Below are 16925 nucleotides of genomic sequence, written 5' to 3' on the forward strand. Positions count from 1 at the left end.
CTTTAACAGTAAGGTTCTGCTGTTAACTCTGGTAGCCGGGATACTGCGCTTTATTTATGTTAATTATTATTCATTTGTCTGGAGTTCCAGATTAAAAGCCGCAGTTTCAGTAACGGCACACATACTGTTTATATCCACTTTCAGTTCCTGACCGCAGCACTGACCGAGCAGTAAAGAGCAGTGCTCTGACTCCTAAGAGCTTTCAGTTTATTATAAAACACCATTTTATTAATAACAAAAGCTTAACATTCTGTACAAAACCTTCAACATTAAAAATATATATATATAAAAATCAGAACAGAATGGATTGGTATGAAGATTTTCCCGCCTGCTAAAATTCAGTTTTAATTACCCGTCAATAAACAGTCACTTTAGTCACTGCAGTCAAACTTCATCTCCAGTCATGACGATGATGAAGCACTGAGGAAATCCCAGGTGAGCTGCAGGTAAATCAGTAATAGGAAGGTCATTGATCAGCACGTGCATCCGCGCAGGTGTGAATGTCCATCCTCTGATGCTCTGAAGATCCACAGCAGCGCCGCTCTCTGCTCCTGTGGTCTGGAGGTCAGAAGCAGAGGGGAACACCCTCCTGACTGCAGCAGTTGCTCTTCACATGTTCTCCAACCCGCGGATGCGCCGCGCCAGCTGGATGTCACGAGCATACAGAGTCACACGCTTAGCATGAATCGCACACAGATTAGCGTCGGAGAAAAGACGCACCAGGAACGCCTCCGCAGCCTGAGAGAGAGAGAGAGAGAGAGAGAGAGAGAGAGAGAGAGAGAGAGAGAGAGAGAGAGAGAGAGAGAGAGAGAGAGAGAGAGAGAGAGAGAGAGAGAGAGACAGACAGACAGAGAGAGAGAGACAGAGAGAGAAAGAGCGAGAGAGAGAAAGAGCGAGAGAGAGAAAGAGAGAGACAGAGAGAGTGAGAAAGAGATAGAGAGCAAGAGAAAGAGCGAGAGAGAGAGAGAGAGAGAGAGAGAGAGAGAGAGAGAGAGAGAGAGAGAGTGAGAAAGAGATAGAGAGCAAGAGAGAGAAAGAGCGAGAGAGAGAGAGTGAGAGAGAGAGAGAGAGAGATAAAGAGAGAGAAAGATAGAGAGAGAGAGCAAGAGAGAGAAAGAGAGAGAGAGAGAGAAAGAGTGAGAGAGAGAAAGAGCGAGAGAGAGAAAGAGAGAGACAGAGAGAGTGAGAAAGAGAGAGAGAGAGAGCAAGAGAAAGAGAGAGAAAGAGAGAAAGAGTGAGAGAGAGAGAGAGAAAGAGTGAGAGAGAAAGAGTGAGAGAGAAAGAGTGAGAGAGAGAGAGAGAGAGAGAGAAAGAGTGAGAGAGAAAGAGAGAGAGAGAAAGAGAGAGAGAGAAAGAGTGAGAGAGAAAGAGTGAGAGAGAAAGAGTGAGAGAGAGAGAGAGTGAGAGAGAAAGAGTGAGAGAGAGAGAGAGAGAGAGAAAGAGTGAGAGAGAAAGAGAGAGAGAGAGAGAAAGAGAGAGAGAGAGAGAGAGAGAGAGAAAGAGTGAGAGAGAAAGAGAGAGAGAGAAAGAGAGAAAGAGTGAGAGAGAAAGAGTGAGAGAGAAAGAGAGAGAGAGAAAGAAAGAGAGAGAGAAAGAAAGAGAGAGAGAGAGAGAGAGAGAGAGAGAGAGAGAGAGAGAGAGAGAGAGAGAGAGAGAGAGAGAGAGAGAGAATTATTTGTACTCAGTTAATATTGTGATCATATCCTCATCAGTACAGTGTTGATTTTGAGATCATGCGAGTCTCAAACATCGAGCTGGACCTTCTCTCTGAGCTGGACCTTCTCTCTGAGCTGGACCTTCTCTCTGAGCTGGACCTTCTCTCTGAGCCTGTGTGCGACTTTAATACGTAAAGACTTACGACGTCGTGAGAAAAACCCCCGACTCGACGCTTCTGACTGTTAAACCATCATTTCCGTCTTCACAGGAAAGACGTTATAAAACTACGTTATAGCGCAGAGGTGGTAACACAGCATCGTATGCAGCAAGTTTTCATTTCATTTCTCTGACATCTGACAAGTAAAAACAGACAAAGTGTCGCATCTTAACAAAAAAGAAAAAGAAAAAAGAGCAGTCCTGAATAAATCCATGATATATTCAGAAAAGCATGTGATAAAACAATCTACCACAGTGACGGGAAATACTGCCACATCGTTCAGCTATAACTTAGAGTCAGTCATGATACTTTTCACTTTTACGGCTTTAAAGTAAAAAATATTTTCTTTTTAAATGAACATCTCCTGACGAGCAACAGGATTTAAACCTGTGATCCCAGCAGAATGAAGCCAGCACCTCCATGACATCCATCCATCCATTATCTTCCGCTTGTCCGGGGTTCGGGTCGCGGGGGCAGCATCCTAAGCAATGAGGCCCAGACCTCCCTTTCCCCAGCCACTTCCACTAGCTCTCCAAGGGGGATTCCGAGGCGCTCCCAGGCCAGCTGGGCGATATAGTCGCGCCAGCGTGTCCTGGGTCTTCCCCGGGGTCTCCTCCCAGGTGGACTCGCCTGTGACACCTCCCGAGGGAGGCGTCCAGGAGGCATCCTAACCAGATGCCCGAACCACCTCAGCTGGCTCCTCTCGACGTGAAGAAGCAGCGGCTCTACTCCGAGTCCCTCCCGGATGACTGAACTTCTCACCCTATCTCTAAGGGAGAGTCCAGACACCCTGCGGAGGAAACTCATTTCGGCAGCTTGTATTCGCGATCTCGTTCTTTCGGTCATTACCCAAAGCTCATGACCATAGGTGAGGGTGGGAACGTAGATCGACCGGTAAATCGAGAGCCTTGCCTTATGGCTCAGCTCTTTCTTTACCACAACAGACCGGTAAAGAGCCCGCATCACTGCTGACCCAGCACCAATCCGCCTGTCAATCTCCCGCTCCCTTGTACCATCACTCGTGAACAAGACCCCGAGATACTTAAACTCCTCCACTTGAGGCAAGAGCCTATCCCCGACCCAGAGAGGGCTCTCCACCCTTTTCCGCCTGAGAACCATGGTCTCGGATTTAGAGGTACTGATTCTCATCCCGGCCGCTTCACACTCGGCTGCAAACCGATCCAGTGAAAGCTGAAGTTCGCGGCCTGATGTCCCCAATAGGACCACATCATCTGCAAACAGCAGCGATGTGACCCTGAGGTCACCAAACCGGACACCCTCCATCCCTTGACTGCGCCTAGAAATTCTATCCATAAAAATTATGAATAGAATCGGTGACAAAGGGCCCTCCATGACATACTGCATCTAAATATACAGCGCTGAGAACTAGAGGGAGCATGAAGGAGAACAGAATACGCCACATGACCGAGTGTAAACACTGACTGAGCTGTGAGAGAGACTTAGAAAGTAGACAGCACCTCCTGCAGGGCCATCAGAGCGTAAGCCTGCCACTTCAGGTGCTCCTGACTGAACATCTGACACACCTCCCGCACCTGAGAGAGAGAGAGAGAGAGAGAGAGAGAGAGAGAGAGAGAGACTCGTTTAAAGGACCCATTTCCCACATTTCTTCTTTTTGTTACTGTGCCATTAAGACTGATACGAGCTGTGTTCTGATTGGCTGTCCTGTATGGCATCTCATTCAATAAGCAGTTCAGGCTGAAACAACCTTTAACGTTTTTTTACTGTGTCAAAATTTATGGTAAATGGACCAAATAATATATTACATTATTATAAATAATAAAAAACGACTTGCCAATTAATATCCTCAGCTTTTATACCAAGTCCTGCAAGGTTTCATCTCCTGTCAAGTGAACATTCTGGATAGGACACTGTTCTGGCACTGACCAAAGTGGGAGCGTAGATGTTTACGCATGAAGAAAAGCAATACAGCAGCAGCAATATAACCCAAGCCACCCGTGTTTGAAGAAAATAACGATACCAAATACTTTCCCCTCGATTCACACCAGTTCACTAGCGTAAACACAACAATAACGCACGCTCGTTTAAACATGGGTAGTGATTTTTGGTCTGGCCAGCAGGAGGTGCAATGCACCAAAATCTAAACTCTACAGATCTGATACCAAGCAGAAGACGTGAAATCATCAAACCACTGAGATCTGAGGGACATACCAGGCGTGAGAACGGCCCCTTGCGCAGCAGCAGGTCCGTAGACTTCTGATATTTCCGGATTTCCATCAGGGCTCTCATACCCGGGCGAAACCTGCGCTTCTTCCTCGGCGGCGTTTCTGATGAGGAGTAGAGAACAGAACTCACGTCAAAGTGAATCCCAGTCACATGAAGTTCCTACATGAACTGGTTCTGAATTCCCTGCCTGATGTCTGAGATGCTGTTTTATGAGAGTTTAGAGAAGATTTTGGCCTAATATCCATTCATGGTGGAGGGATACGTGCAGGGTGTTATAAGGCAAAGTAGTCCCCAAAGAAAGACTGTTTCACCATCCTAATCATTCCATATAAAGACTCGTGTAGGTTCTCTGGTGGTTCTGGATGGCATATAAAACGTCTATATCTGTGTTGTAGTCATGGCGACATCTGGTTCCCATCACCACCACTGTAAAGACGTCTGAACCACTTCACACCAAACTCCATAAAAGTGGACAACCATAGGTCACATAATAGTGACAGTACTACCTCCAAGCCTGAGTTTTGTCCATACCTTTGTCCATTTCTATACAAGCATTTGGGTGAATTTGTTTGAAGACAGTCTAACAAGTGCCTAAATCCACTCCTGGAGATCTACCACTACACACCTCACACCATCTGGCTCTAATGAAGGGGACGCTGAAGGCCCTGATGAACTAGAGGATCTTAAACTCTCCAGCACCACAGATGACCTCCTCTGCCTGGGCTCTCACCTGAGGGTCCGCTGCTTCTACGGGTCCGAGTTGGCGGAGGGCGAGGGGGAGACCTCCGTTTCGGAGTGGAGGGCTTCCGTCTGTGAGCTGATGAATCACGCCGCATCCTTCGGACAGGTCGGTACGCTGAGCAGTGCTGACCCTTGAGATGCTGCACAAAAACACTATTTGAGGAGACACGCCAGAGACGTGGACCAGAGAATCCACAGGTAAGGTCAGGGTAGGGCTTCAGCAGGAACGCCAAGAGCTCTACAGAAATGGAAGAACGTACTTAAGATCATGCTTTTGATTAAAACTCCTAGCTAGCGGTCAAGAGGAATTCCACCAACTTTTCAGAATGTGTGTTAGACGTATTCAGTTTGGTTCCTCAGTCACAGGACGCAGAGAACGAGTATTCCACTGTACTGTACAGCGGGCCAGTACTGTGAATCATAAAACCAAGGTGCCCGATGTTAGACAGGACCGCATGATCAACTGACCAAAGCTCATTTCTTCTGCTAAAGAATGTGCAGTGCAGAAGACGCATCTAAAAACAAACAACATTACGAACAGATTTGAGCTTTACTGAGGTACTGCTCACTTAAGCGCCGTACAGAATTCCCTGGAAAAATCCTCCATAACTCAGTGTGTGAGATGTAAACAGAGATTCAGTGCGGTTTGGTGTGAAATGGTTCAGACGTGTTTATAGTGGTGGTGATGGGAACCAGACGTCGCCATGACTACAACACAGATATAGACATTTTGTCTACCATCCAGAACCACCAGAGAACCCACACGAGTCTTCTGAGCTTATATGGAATGTTGATGATGGAAAATCGTGGAAAATCTGGACTTTCTTTTGCATGTTAAAAACCCTGCACGCACAGCCCTCCTCCACGAAAGCCTTCTCTCAAAAGCCCGATTCATCAGCATCTCCTGTAGGAACTGTCTGTGAGGAGCTTTAAGAGGGGGACGTCTGGTTCCCATCATCATCACCACCACTGTGAACAGCTCTGACTCCAGAACTTAGCATTTCACACCAAACCACTCTGAACCACTCTGTTTACATCTGAACCATTTAAGGCGGAAATTTTGAAACTTTTGTGGAATTCCCCTTTAAAACAGGTTTCACTACAGAAGAGTGGTCACGCTGGCGACCGTTACAGGCTGACAGACGGCCAAATCTCTGATGTTGACCACAGTCTCCTAAAAACACACATTATATGCAGTGCTCTGAACAGTGCAGCTCGCAGATACAACAATCCGCCAGGTTCTTGTCCGAATTATCCGTTCCACCTTAAATAGAGCAGCAAGCAACGCACCAATTAAGGTGGACCGGGAACGTTCGAACACGAAGCTTAGCCTGGGACCCGTTTTCAACACAACCTTGCACGCATTTACACAGAAACCGGTTCTGAACACGTTTAAAAACATTACACAGCCGTACATTTAACCTCTGAATATAGAACCAGCAGAGAACCAGGCAGACCTCTTACCCACAGCCGCCGAGCGCCGAGACCCGCGGACCGTTTCCCCGCAGAGCGACGCGCAAATTCAAACAATGCGGCGCGGCGCCGGCCAATCAGCGGGCAGCGCCGCCCGGTACGTCACCGCAGGGGCTTGACCGTGGAGCTTTCGAACCAATCAAAGAAGAGCTTCCCTGCGACGTCATTACACGAAAGACGCAGCGACGCTTCTACAGGCCAATCTGTGATGGGCAGAAATGTTACTATGGAAACCGGTTTGTTTTTGTCTGATGAGGTTTTAAAAAATCGACGTTTAAAAATAAAAAGATTATTTAAAATGATTATTTCGCCAGTTCCTTTGTAAGTTTTCATATAAAAAAGGACCAAAATATGTGTATTATTTTTTTTAATTTACCTGAGAAAAAAGGACCACACAATATTTGTAGTTTTTTAAATGAATTTTTTTAGTTATTTTTTCAGTTTTTTGTAAAAAAGGGCTAAAAATATTTTAATTATTTTTACAATTGCTTTTCAGCCAGTAATGTTTTACATTTTCTTCTTCTAAAAAAAAAAAAAAAATGTTTGTATTCATTAAAAAAATCTTTAGCCTGTTATATTTAAACAACCAAAACTATTTTACTAAGTTTTAAAATCCATTTTCAGCCAGTTTGTGTCTTAGTTTTTTATATAAAAGAGGACAAAAATATTTGTATTACTACTTAAAACTCATTTTCAGCTGAAGTTCATCACTGCAGGAAAGCTGATGCCATAACCACTTACTTTCAGTGGCTCATGAAATCAGTGCTTTTTAACAACATCAGCATTCGCCATCGATTTTATAACACCTAACATAATCATCATCGTCGTCATACTGTGATGAAATGAACCTGAGATTAAAGAGTGGTCTACCATCTCATCCACCTCCAACCTCTACTGTGATGAGCATTGCCACTGCCAACCCTGCATGAACTCCTCACCAGCAACTGGAGTCCTGCTGCTCTTTCACTAGAACTCATCCCTGTGTTCTTCAGTAGGACACTCAGATCCTACATATGTCTGACCGACCTTTCTCTCCTGGATCTTTACTCATTAATCTTCCTCTGAACTTTACACCACTGTATGGGGAGGCCAAGAGGACGATGGGCTCCCAGGATTGTAAAAGTGTCAAGCAAAGTTATGAAAAACGTCTACGTGGAATGATATTCTCTGAAATAAACCAACCAAAGCATCATTACAGACAGTCCACTGCAGCACCTCAGAGACCTCAAAGGTAAGATGGCACATTAACCTTTTCTGCTCGTCACATATTTAAATAAAAACAAACATTGCAGATGTTCTCACATCAAAGCTTTAATGTGTTGCTGTAATTCCTCATCCAGTTATTTAGAAAAAAAAAGAAGTTTAAAATGAGCTGATTTGGTGGAGTTTCATTGGGTGTCCATGGTCTTAATGGATTCCTCTACGACGTCCAGGGTTAGTGGAGTGACCGTTTTGGTCAGGACTGGTGTTGTGCCAAGCTTGTACCTGTAACTGCCCTCCCTAAAGCTCAGAAAGAGAGAAGACAACAGATGTGTAAATGATCTATAATGCAGTCCTGCACTTATTTGTGTGGTGTTATACATCAAGAACAGTCCGAATTCATTTCTACACGACCACTTTCAAACATTAAACGGGCTGTTTTTGGATGGGAAGTATTTTAAAGTAATGACGAAACCTACGTTACGCTCAGAAAAGCGTACTGTAACATAATTCATCACTATAATGTTAAAATATCGTCATAATGCCCAGCCATTAGTTTTAACTTAAACAAGTAAGTAACCTGGTTGCCTTGAAATTCTGAGGTCACTGAAGTTCCAATGAGTTAAAAGAACCTTTATCTTTTTAAAGGTAATGGGACAGGGCTTGCCCCAGATGGAGGAGTCTGAGTCAGGGTCTTGCTCTCGAGTGAAGGGAAGAGTGGCGGTGAGTTTGGCTACAGGCAGCAGTAATGCGGTCACTGTACTGGACTGTATCTGTGTGCTGACAGTTCAACTTCAGTTGCGATTTTTGTAGTTAGGAGCAGGAAAACACCTAAAAATTGGCAAGACGTCGTGATGAATCTATAAGTTACTAAAGTAATAAACTAGTACTAGTAATAAACTACAACTTCTACTACTAAAGTGCTGACTGGTGGGGTATAAGCACCCATCACTTCAGCTACGGTAGCTTCACAGTCCAGAGAAAACTAAAAAGTAAACCTCAGACACCAAACTTATGAACCCAAACCAAACCTTCAACGTGGAACTCACCGCTGGCCCTTCTGAGAAGGCCGGTCGTAGCCGCGGAGATAATCCACTCCTTTCTCCGTGATCACGCACAGGTCCACGTTACTGCCGGAGCCCAGATCACAGAAGATCCCCGCAGTGATGGCATCACGCACCAGCTGCTTAGCCTCCTCCAGCTGAGGAGCGGCGTTGGGAGAATGAGGGCGAGGGGGAGTTAAAGAGGTAGAGAGAGACATTCATTCACAATTTTGAGCTGAATAAAGTATTTAAACAGAAAAAAAGGAAAATTAGTAACATCATTGCTATAATTTTAGTCAGAACAAAACCTTGTATCTCCAAAATCAAAAACACACTTTGAAGGTCAGTCAACGTAGCCAGACTTTAAGGACCACTTTTTTTGGTTCATTCATGAAATTCACAAACACTGTAAAGAGTGGCTGGTGTGTTTAAATTACGTCACAAAATAAAAAAAAAACGATAATATCAACAGTGTGGATATGCGGCGCTGGTGTTCAGCTCATTGTAACAAGCTGATCAACTGTGTGGAAAGTGCAGAATCTAAACTATCAACACATGTTTGTGTTTGTAAGCAGAAAAGGAGACATTTTATTATGATTTCAGTTGGATGAAAAATAACTAAAATACATTTACATTACATTACATTAATTACTAAACTAATAACACTAATGATGTATAATTCATTATATAATATATAAATAGTTTTAAATGGTATGAAAAAAAAAACAAAAAAAAAACAAGACTACATTTCTAAATTTCTAAAAGGTAACTTAGTCTGGAAAATATGAAAGTGCAGGTTTTACCTCCATCTTTGCCTTAAATCGGTCCTCAAATACAGAAACAGCTGCAGCTGCTCCAGAGCCTGAAAGATATTCACCAAGTTATGAAATTCTGGAATAATGAGTTTTCTTTGGGGACTATTTTGCCGCACAGCGCCCTGCATGTCTCCCTCCACCATGAATGGAGTTGAAGTTCTCTAAACTCTCATAAAACAGCGTCTCAGTCATCAGGAATTCAGAACCAGTTCATGTAGGAACTTTCTGTAGGAGCTTTTAGAGGGACGTCTGGTTCCCATCACCACCACTGTGAGCAGCTTTTAGAGGGACGTCTGGTTCCCATCACCACCACTGTGGACAGCTCTGACTCGGTACGTTTCTCTAGAACAGAGCGTTTCTCATCCAAACCGCTCGGAACCGCTCTCTTCACATTTTAACTAATTAATATGATAGAAATTTATAAAAATGGGTGGGATTCTACTTTAAGTAATCTAATCTCCACATAGCCTTGCTTATGTGGTTGCTGACACTGTATGACATCCTGCTGTCTATAAACATGGACTGAAGTACATCACGGTCACGGATATTTCTAAAAGGCCCATGTCCTACGTTTTAATTATGTTTTTTTTGCTTCTTAGAGGTCTACTTACATCATTTGTGTGATTTTATGTAGCAAAAATGGTCAAATCTCATTTTTACGTGACCATTTTCCAACCTCTCTACACTGCTGTAGGCTGAATAGGTGGAGAAATGCAGGCCGCAGCTCTGGAACAGCACGTACAGTCCTCGTTCACGGTACGTACCCATGGTGAGGAAGGGCAGTTTGTCATAGGAGCCATGAGGGAAGATACTGTAGAGCTGGGGGCCGTCAACATCCACACCGCCCACGATCAGAGACGAGCCAATGTGCCCCTGATACCTGCAACACAAACAGCACATCAGACCATCATCAGCCTGCAGATTAAAGCAATGAAGCTTTCATATGGCCTGCAAGGGGCTTCAGAAGTTCTGCAGTGCTGAGTATGAAGACCTGTCTGGATTTTAGGTTTGAGGAATATCCTATATGGCAGGAGTCGCCACATGTGGCTCTTTAACTGCCCTTTTGCAGCTCCACAGCTGCATTAGTAATCTGTAGGTTCCTCCTTTACAGTAAAATAAAGCTCTGCTGATCGTTCAACACAGTTTAACCATAAATGCTCTCAAATTCTGGAGTTAATGTAGAACTGCTGATTCACCCTTTAACCCTAAAGATCAGCGCCGACTGCTGGTCACTATAGCAACACAGACAACAGTCTCGCTTAGCTACTAGCTAACGAAACGTCAAAGAGAGAGATTCAAGACTAACGCCGATCATGAAGATGGAGACGAATGGACTTATTTGTGTTTTTAATCACGCCAGCTGGTTTCCTGATACGTTCAATCTGCAGTGAGAAAGTGACAAACACTAAAAAGTCACAAAACTGAAGTCAGTTTCTTGTTTGAATTTTCCCGTTTCACCTTAAAATGTGCAGCGGTTACATTCTGGCCTCTCAGACGCCATTTAAGGTGGAACAGGGAGATTCTAACAAGAAGCGGGTGAATGAGACGACGTCAGCGAAGGGCGAATGTTGAGAAACATTTTACAGGAAACGTCTAATTTCGTGGAAAAGTTTCCTGCCAGAGATGTGAGAAAAGCAGCTGTAGCTGAGCTGAAGCTCAAAGCAGAGCAAAGTAAGTTTTTGTTTATATTATATTTTTAGCCTCTATTAGTACATCAGCACACACTGAGACAGATTTACGGCCAAGATGGTAAAATAGACAATAAATGTTAATTGTTAATGTTTTAAGACTGGACACATGGGTCTCTCACCTGAAAAGCTTCTGCTTGATTTGCCGGGTCACAGTAACGACGAGAGGAGGGCGTCCAGTGCTGAGAGAATGCAGCTCTATGTTTGAAGACATCATCTGGGTGAGGATCTCAGCATCTGCAGCAACACCGGCTCCACAGCAGCTACCCAATCAGATCGACATTAGAGCTCAACAGCAAGCCAGTAAGACTGAAATTAGAACTTAACAGATATCAGACCTTGTCCAGGAATTAATAGACTAGATCCAATTAGAGCAAATTAGACCTCATCACTTAGCTAATCAGAGCAAACTTAAAAATCTATCCAAGCACCGCTAAATTAGACACCTGTCCAGTCAGAGATGCCCAACATGTCACTGAGCCATTTCTCTGGATCAGCCCGAAGTCAGGCGGTGAAGGAAATCATCTCCTAGTGCTTCAGGCTGCTCATGTAAAGCACATGAACTACATAAAGTACATGAGTCTGATGCTCATTACAGCTTCATACTGCCTAATGACAGATGATCTGTTTCTCCAAAGTGCACAACGATCACTATGACCTGGTTTTCCAGATGCACATGAAGTCGAACTCCAGAGCAGCTTCACAATTAAAGCAAAATCAGCACTCAGCAGCTTTTCAATGAGCTCAGTACTGTAATACAAGAACTGGCTGATGAAACTAACAGCAGAAATCGATAGCTACTCAAAGAGAAGCCCAACAAAGCCACACAGTCAAAGCAAAACTGGAAGAGACCCTTTTCTGCAGCTTACCATAAACACACTGTTAGAAGCTGAAGGTGCAGCTGTCAAAGGCTCATTTAAAGCTAATTTGTATTATGGATTGGTGTCATTTACACTGTTTCAACACCAGTACTGGTACTTTTACTTTGATACCAAAGTCCTGCACGATATTTCTTTCCAGCATTTAAGAAATGCTAATATTAATATGCTTATATAATGCAATTATATGATATTATATAATGTAATGTAATTCAGGCAGCCAATCAGCAGTCTAGATTCTCCATCCCCATGATTATTGGCTTACAGATGCTGACAAGACTGACTACTTAAATTTGGACACTTAAATGAGGTATTTAATGACAATTTAATAAAAATAAAACAAAAGATCTGAACTGTAATTTTAAAGTAGTTAGATCTATGCGTGATTTAGAGTGGACCGGGCTTTTTTGCTTCATTTATACATCTTCAAAAACCCACAGATGCCAAAATCTGCAGTACGTTACTGATGCAATTCCAACAGTTTGCTGCTTTTTTGGCATGTGGCTGAAATGAAAGATTGAGGAGCAAAGAGGGAAAGTGTTGTGTGCAGAGCTGCAGGCCAGTTCTGAGCCCCAAAGCAGCCGAATATAGTTTTTAAACAACAAATGTAATGATGTCCCGTGACTCTAATACATCTCCTGCTTTGTGTGTGTTCCAGCGTGAAATCTCAGGGTGTGACAACTAGTTACTGGCCACATGTCAGCAATTTGATTGGACTTAACTCATTTGCAGAGAAATCAGTATGTTTCGGCGGTATGTTGTGTTATATGTGTATACGGTTGTCTGTTTGCCACACAGTAGGGCACATTATCACACTATAACACATTCCACTTGATGTAAATGATCAAAAATTCAAAAAGGTCCACAAGCTGATTGGTTGAGAAGCTCTAACTGTTATTTCACCATAACATCACGGGTTCTTCACAAACGCTATCACCCCGCTGAGACGCCGTTGCTAAGCAACGACTCTGACAGCTGTAGGAGACGCTCAAGCCATATGAACGTTTTTACTTCTCACTTTGCCACAAACAGAAAATGGACACTGTTAAGATCACGTCTGACCGACAGCCGATTTGGTCCAACTCTGAAGACGAGACGACACTAAATTCCCAAACTGTCGTCGCCACTGAGCAGCTTTTCAGTCGGCAGCTGTGACAGAAGAACAGCTGAACAACCTGGAATCAGCCAGAAATGAACCCAACACCATTCGCCAAACTAAACGGGCTGTAAGAAGCTTTACAGACCGGCTGGAACAAAACAACATTAATACTGATCTGGAGAAACTGACCAAACTGAGCTGAACCTGATATTGGGTCAGTTTCATGGCTCAGTCTGATTTGGTCCGACTCTGAAGATCAGACACGTCTGGCGAATGGTGTTGGGTTCATTTCTGGCTGATTCCAGGTTGTTCAGCTGTTCTTCTGTCACAGCTGCCGACTGAAAAGCTGCTCAGTAGTGACGACAGTTTGGGAATTTAGTGTAAGGAGCTGGAGAACGAACTGCCGGCTGAGCGGCGAGTGGGCGGAGCTCGTTACTCTGATGTAGCAACAAGCTGCTCGTTAAGGAGCTCTAATTAGGAGGAAGGAACTGAACATTAAAACATATTAAAGCCGCATTCACGGCCAGTTTATTCAATTCTTACTGTATTTATTTACCTGCTGTATTAAAGCAGTAGAGCACTCGAGGAGGGAGTTATCATCAGTAACCTCACGGCTGGGATGATCTACGGCCACCAGATCACAGCCGGGATGTTATTTCAGGATAACACACTCCCTCTCGGGCTCTACAGCTTAAATCAACTTAAAACACCTTCCTGCCTCCCTGATGCTCTGCAGTAATTTGGCCGGCACCATAAAAGTGTTGAAAAACTTCTCACTATATGTTGGGTGCAATATAGTGGATCTTCATGCAGTTTTTATCGGCCACAACCATGTCGTCTGTAGCCCGTGTGTCGGCCCCGAGTATCACGCCATCCTGGAAATAAATGTACAATTTAGACACAGATGAACTAAAAGAGAACAGCTGAAAAGTTAATGGCTAATGAGTCGTTAGAGTTCAGAAGAGCTGAAGACCTTGAACACCATCCCAGCGATAGTGGTGCCAGTTTTCCGGGCCTTGGGTGCCTTGTAGCCCTTCTCCGATAACTCTGCCTCCAACACCGCATTTCTGAGAACAGCAGAAAGCGCAGAAGAAGAGCATTACAGGAGTAGCGCATCACACACTTGTGTCAATCTGTGCTGTTAAGTAATCACGAAAAGATTTGTTGAGGATCACTGACATCAGGAAACCAGACGTTTGACCCCAGCGTTGCCACAGTCATCCACAGAGCTTTAGACTGTCCAATAAAGTTGCATTATTGCACAGCTAGTGGTGGGAATTGGCAACAACTAAACCGGAGGGGGGAAAATACTGGCAAGCGGTTACTGACACTGTATGAAATCTATAAAAATAGCTAAAATTCAGGCTTCAGGCGGTATGTAATTATCAGGGATGCACGTTTTCCACGTGCCGAAGCCGATACACAGAGGTGGGTAACATGGCACAAATATAAAATATATTTACATTCATTAGGACTTTTATATTTACTTATTATCTTGCATTTTCTATTAGCTTATATATTTTGTCTTAGTTTATTTATTTATTTATTTTTGTTAATGCATCATTAGGATTGCTGCCCAATATCGTGGTGCTCTGTGTAATAACAAAGTATTTTCTGTGCCTTGTCTTACAACATTGCTTTGATCTGACCAGGTGGAGCACAGAAAATGAGCCAGCAGTGCTACATTTAAAAAAATACAAGCTAAAACTGATTTTTTTTTCAATATATCGCTGCTGTGGCAGAAAAGCTTGTATGTCCTTTTTTTTCATTTTTCAGTTTTTGACATGATTTGAAAAGGCCTGTTGCCCTTTACGTTGGGTGTCATTTTCAAGATGAATGGACCAAGCGAAATGACCCAGAATTACTTGGAAAGACGTCTGGTTCCATTGTCTTACATTAAAAGTAAAGTAGGTTTTTTCCTTCTCTTGTAAAGTTAACATTTTTTTGTAGAAGATCAGAAATACAGTACAATGAATAAAATGCAGATATTTTAGCTGATTCTGCTAAACATTCTGATCTTCCAGTGAACAACCAATACACCATCACACATTGGTGATATTTTTAAGCAAATACCTGGCGATATTGATCTGATTCCGATAACATTAATGTATTAATGTCCGATAAATGTTAACGCGGTCAGAAACCTTTATTAGAGCCTGCTGAACACCACCCCCACAGTGTGAGGCGAGCCTGCGAGGAGCAGTTAGCACCACGCTAACTGGTGGTGTATTCTTCCATCATGTGTTTGCTACATTAGCATGTTAGCTCCAGCTCCAGCAACCAAAGAAGCAAACCCCTGACGACAAACATACCTTGACTGATCAACTACAACTGAAGTAAGGAGAAACTTGAGGTAACATTATTCTGTGCTGAACTTTCCCTTTAATATTTCACCACATAGTCACTGTAGCAGTGCCATATGTTCAGTTCAGAGATGGTTAACTTATCTTAGGCCTACACAAATGAATACAACGGCTAAAAATCAGTCTAATCCAGTGCCATATGGAGATCTGGGGGTCCTGAAGACTGTCAGGGTCCTTCAGGGATGAAGAGGCAGCCTCAGTGTTGCTGTGGTGAGCTGTAGTGAGCTATGATGAGCTGTGGTGAGCTATAGTGAGTTGTGATGAGCTATAGTGAGTTGTGATGAGCTGTAGTGAGCTGTGATCAGCTATAGTGAGCTGTGATGAGCTGTGGTGAGCTATAGTGAGTTGTGATGAGCTGTAGTGAGCTGTGATCAGCTGTAGTGAGCTGTGATGAGCTGTGGTGAGCTATAGTGAGTTGTGATGAGCTATAGTGAGTTGTGATGAGCTGTAGTGAGCTGTGATCAGCTGTAGTGAGCTGTGATGAGCTGTGGTGAGCTATAGTGAGTTGTGATGAGCTGTAGTGAGCTGTGATCAGCTGTAGTGAGCTGTGATGAGCTGTGGTGAGCTATAGTGAGTTGTGATGAGCTGTAGTGAGCTGTAGTGAGCTGTACTGTCTGTAGGTGCTGGTGGGCTCACCTGCGAGCGTTATCAAAGCAGAACCCCCCACTTGTCATCTCACACTGGGTCGATGAATTCAGCATCTTCGGTCGAGCTGTAGGCCAGTTTCAGCAGCGCAGGAGCGAAAACACGTCGTTAGGAGTGGATTTGATCTGCGTTCTACCGTCTTCAGCGATGCGTCAGCGATTTAGCAGCTAAACGGCTCCAGTTTTCCTCCTTTCACTTTCAGTTTGGGGAACGTCATCAGCCCCTGACCAATCACAGCGGATTCACTATCCCTAGATAGTGCACTATGTAAGTGATGAAATGTTGGCTTCTTCGCCCAAATAGTGCACTAAACGTCCAGTACGGAACACGTGGAATTTCCACGTGGAACCAAGTAGCTCTTTGTCAGCGATATCAGGCACTGCTCGCGTTATAAGCTCTACCAAGTGCACTATGTAGGAAGCAGGGAGCCAATTGAGATGCAGCCCTCCTGCCATTATAAAGCACTGTCTATTTCGATCAAGCTCAGTTCACAGTTTTGAGGCATCGTATCATCTCAGTGTTATTGTTTTATAGGGCCTGGTGCAATTGGTTGAAAGAAAACAATATAAAAGATACCATTAAAAGAAAGTTTCTGCTGGATCCTGGTGGTGTCCAGTAGTCAGTAATGGTATTCGGTGTTTTCCTAATGGGTTGACCTCACAGTATAAAGGATTTTAATTCTAGGCATTCTAGGACTGATTACAGATGATGGGATATGTCATAATGAGAACTGTCCTAGTGGTCTGTAATGGTAGTCATTATGCCTACCATGTTTCCATTAGAATCAGGGTTTACTCCAAATGGTTTTATTGGTCTTTTTTCAGCAGGGATGGATCGTATTGACGTATCTACGGTGTGGATTGCTGAATGTTTGCCTTGACATCATCTATTTGAATTCTGTT

General features: G+C 43.7%; 2 protein-coding genes across 6 annotated transcripts; both read right to left on the minus strand.

Annotated features, from left to right (window-relative positions):
* Window positions 1-225: 225 nt before the first annotated feature.
* On the minus strand, window positions 226-6353 carry LOC119264359 (histone H3-like centromeric protein A). 5 transcript variants are annotated; one of them, XM_037542931.1, is made up of 5 exons: window positions 6284-6328; window positions 4809-4959; window positions 4064-4179; window positions 3352-3426; window positions 226-738 (listed from the first exon to the last, which is right to left on the minus strand). In XM_037542931.1, exons 2-5 carry the CDS (start codon window positions 4912-4914, stop codon window positions 610-612), a joined length of 426 nt encoding a protein of 141 aa, XP_037398828.1. In that variant the 5' UTR covers window positions 4915-4959; window positions 6284-6328; the 3' UTR covers window positions 226-609. The 5 variants fall into 5 exon arrangements, with proteins under 5 accessions (XP_037398828.1, XP_037398829.1, XP_037398825.1 ...); XM_037542932.1 differs by lacking the exon at window positions 6284-6328 and adding an exon at window positions 6235-6271; XM_037542928.1 differs by having other exon boundaries at window positions 227-738; window positions 4809-5057; window positions 6284-6353.
* Window positions 6354-7585: 1232 nt separating this feature from the next.
* On the minus strand, window positions 7586-16236 carry psmb10 (proteasome 20S subunit beta 10). The gene is made up of 8 exons (XM_017682282.2): window positions 16015-16236; window positions 13989-14082; window positions 13793-13890; window positions 11161-11301; window positions 10115-10230; window positions 9339-9397; window positions 8542-8693; window positions 7586-7792 (listed from the first exon to the last, which is right to left on the minus strand). The coding sequence occupies exons 1-8, from the start codon at window positions 16077-16079 to the stop codon at window positions 7681-7683; spliced, it is 837 nt and encodes a 278-aa protein (XP_017537771.1). The 5' UTR covers window positions 16080-16236; the 3' UTR covers window positions 7586-7680.
* Window positions 16237-16925: the final 689 nt, after the last annotated feature.

This window comes from Pygocentrus nattereri, chromosome 11 (genome assembly GCF_015220715.1).
Source record: "Pygocentrus nattereri isolate fPygNat1 chromosome 11, fPygNat1.pri, whole genome shotgun sequence".
NCBI classification, from domain to species: Eukaryota; Metazoa; Chordata; class Actinopteri; order Characiformes; family Serrasalmidae; genus Pygocentrus; species Pygocentrus nattereri.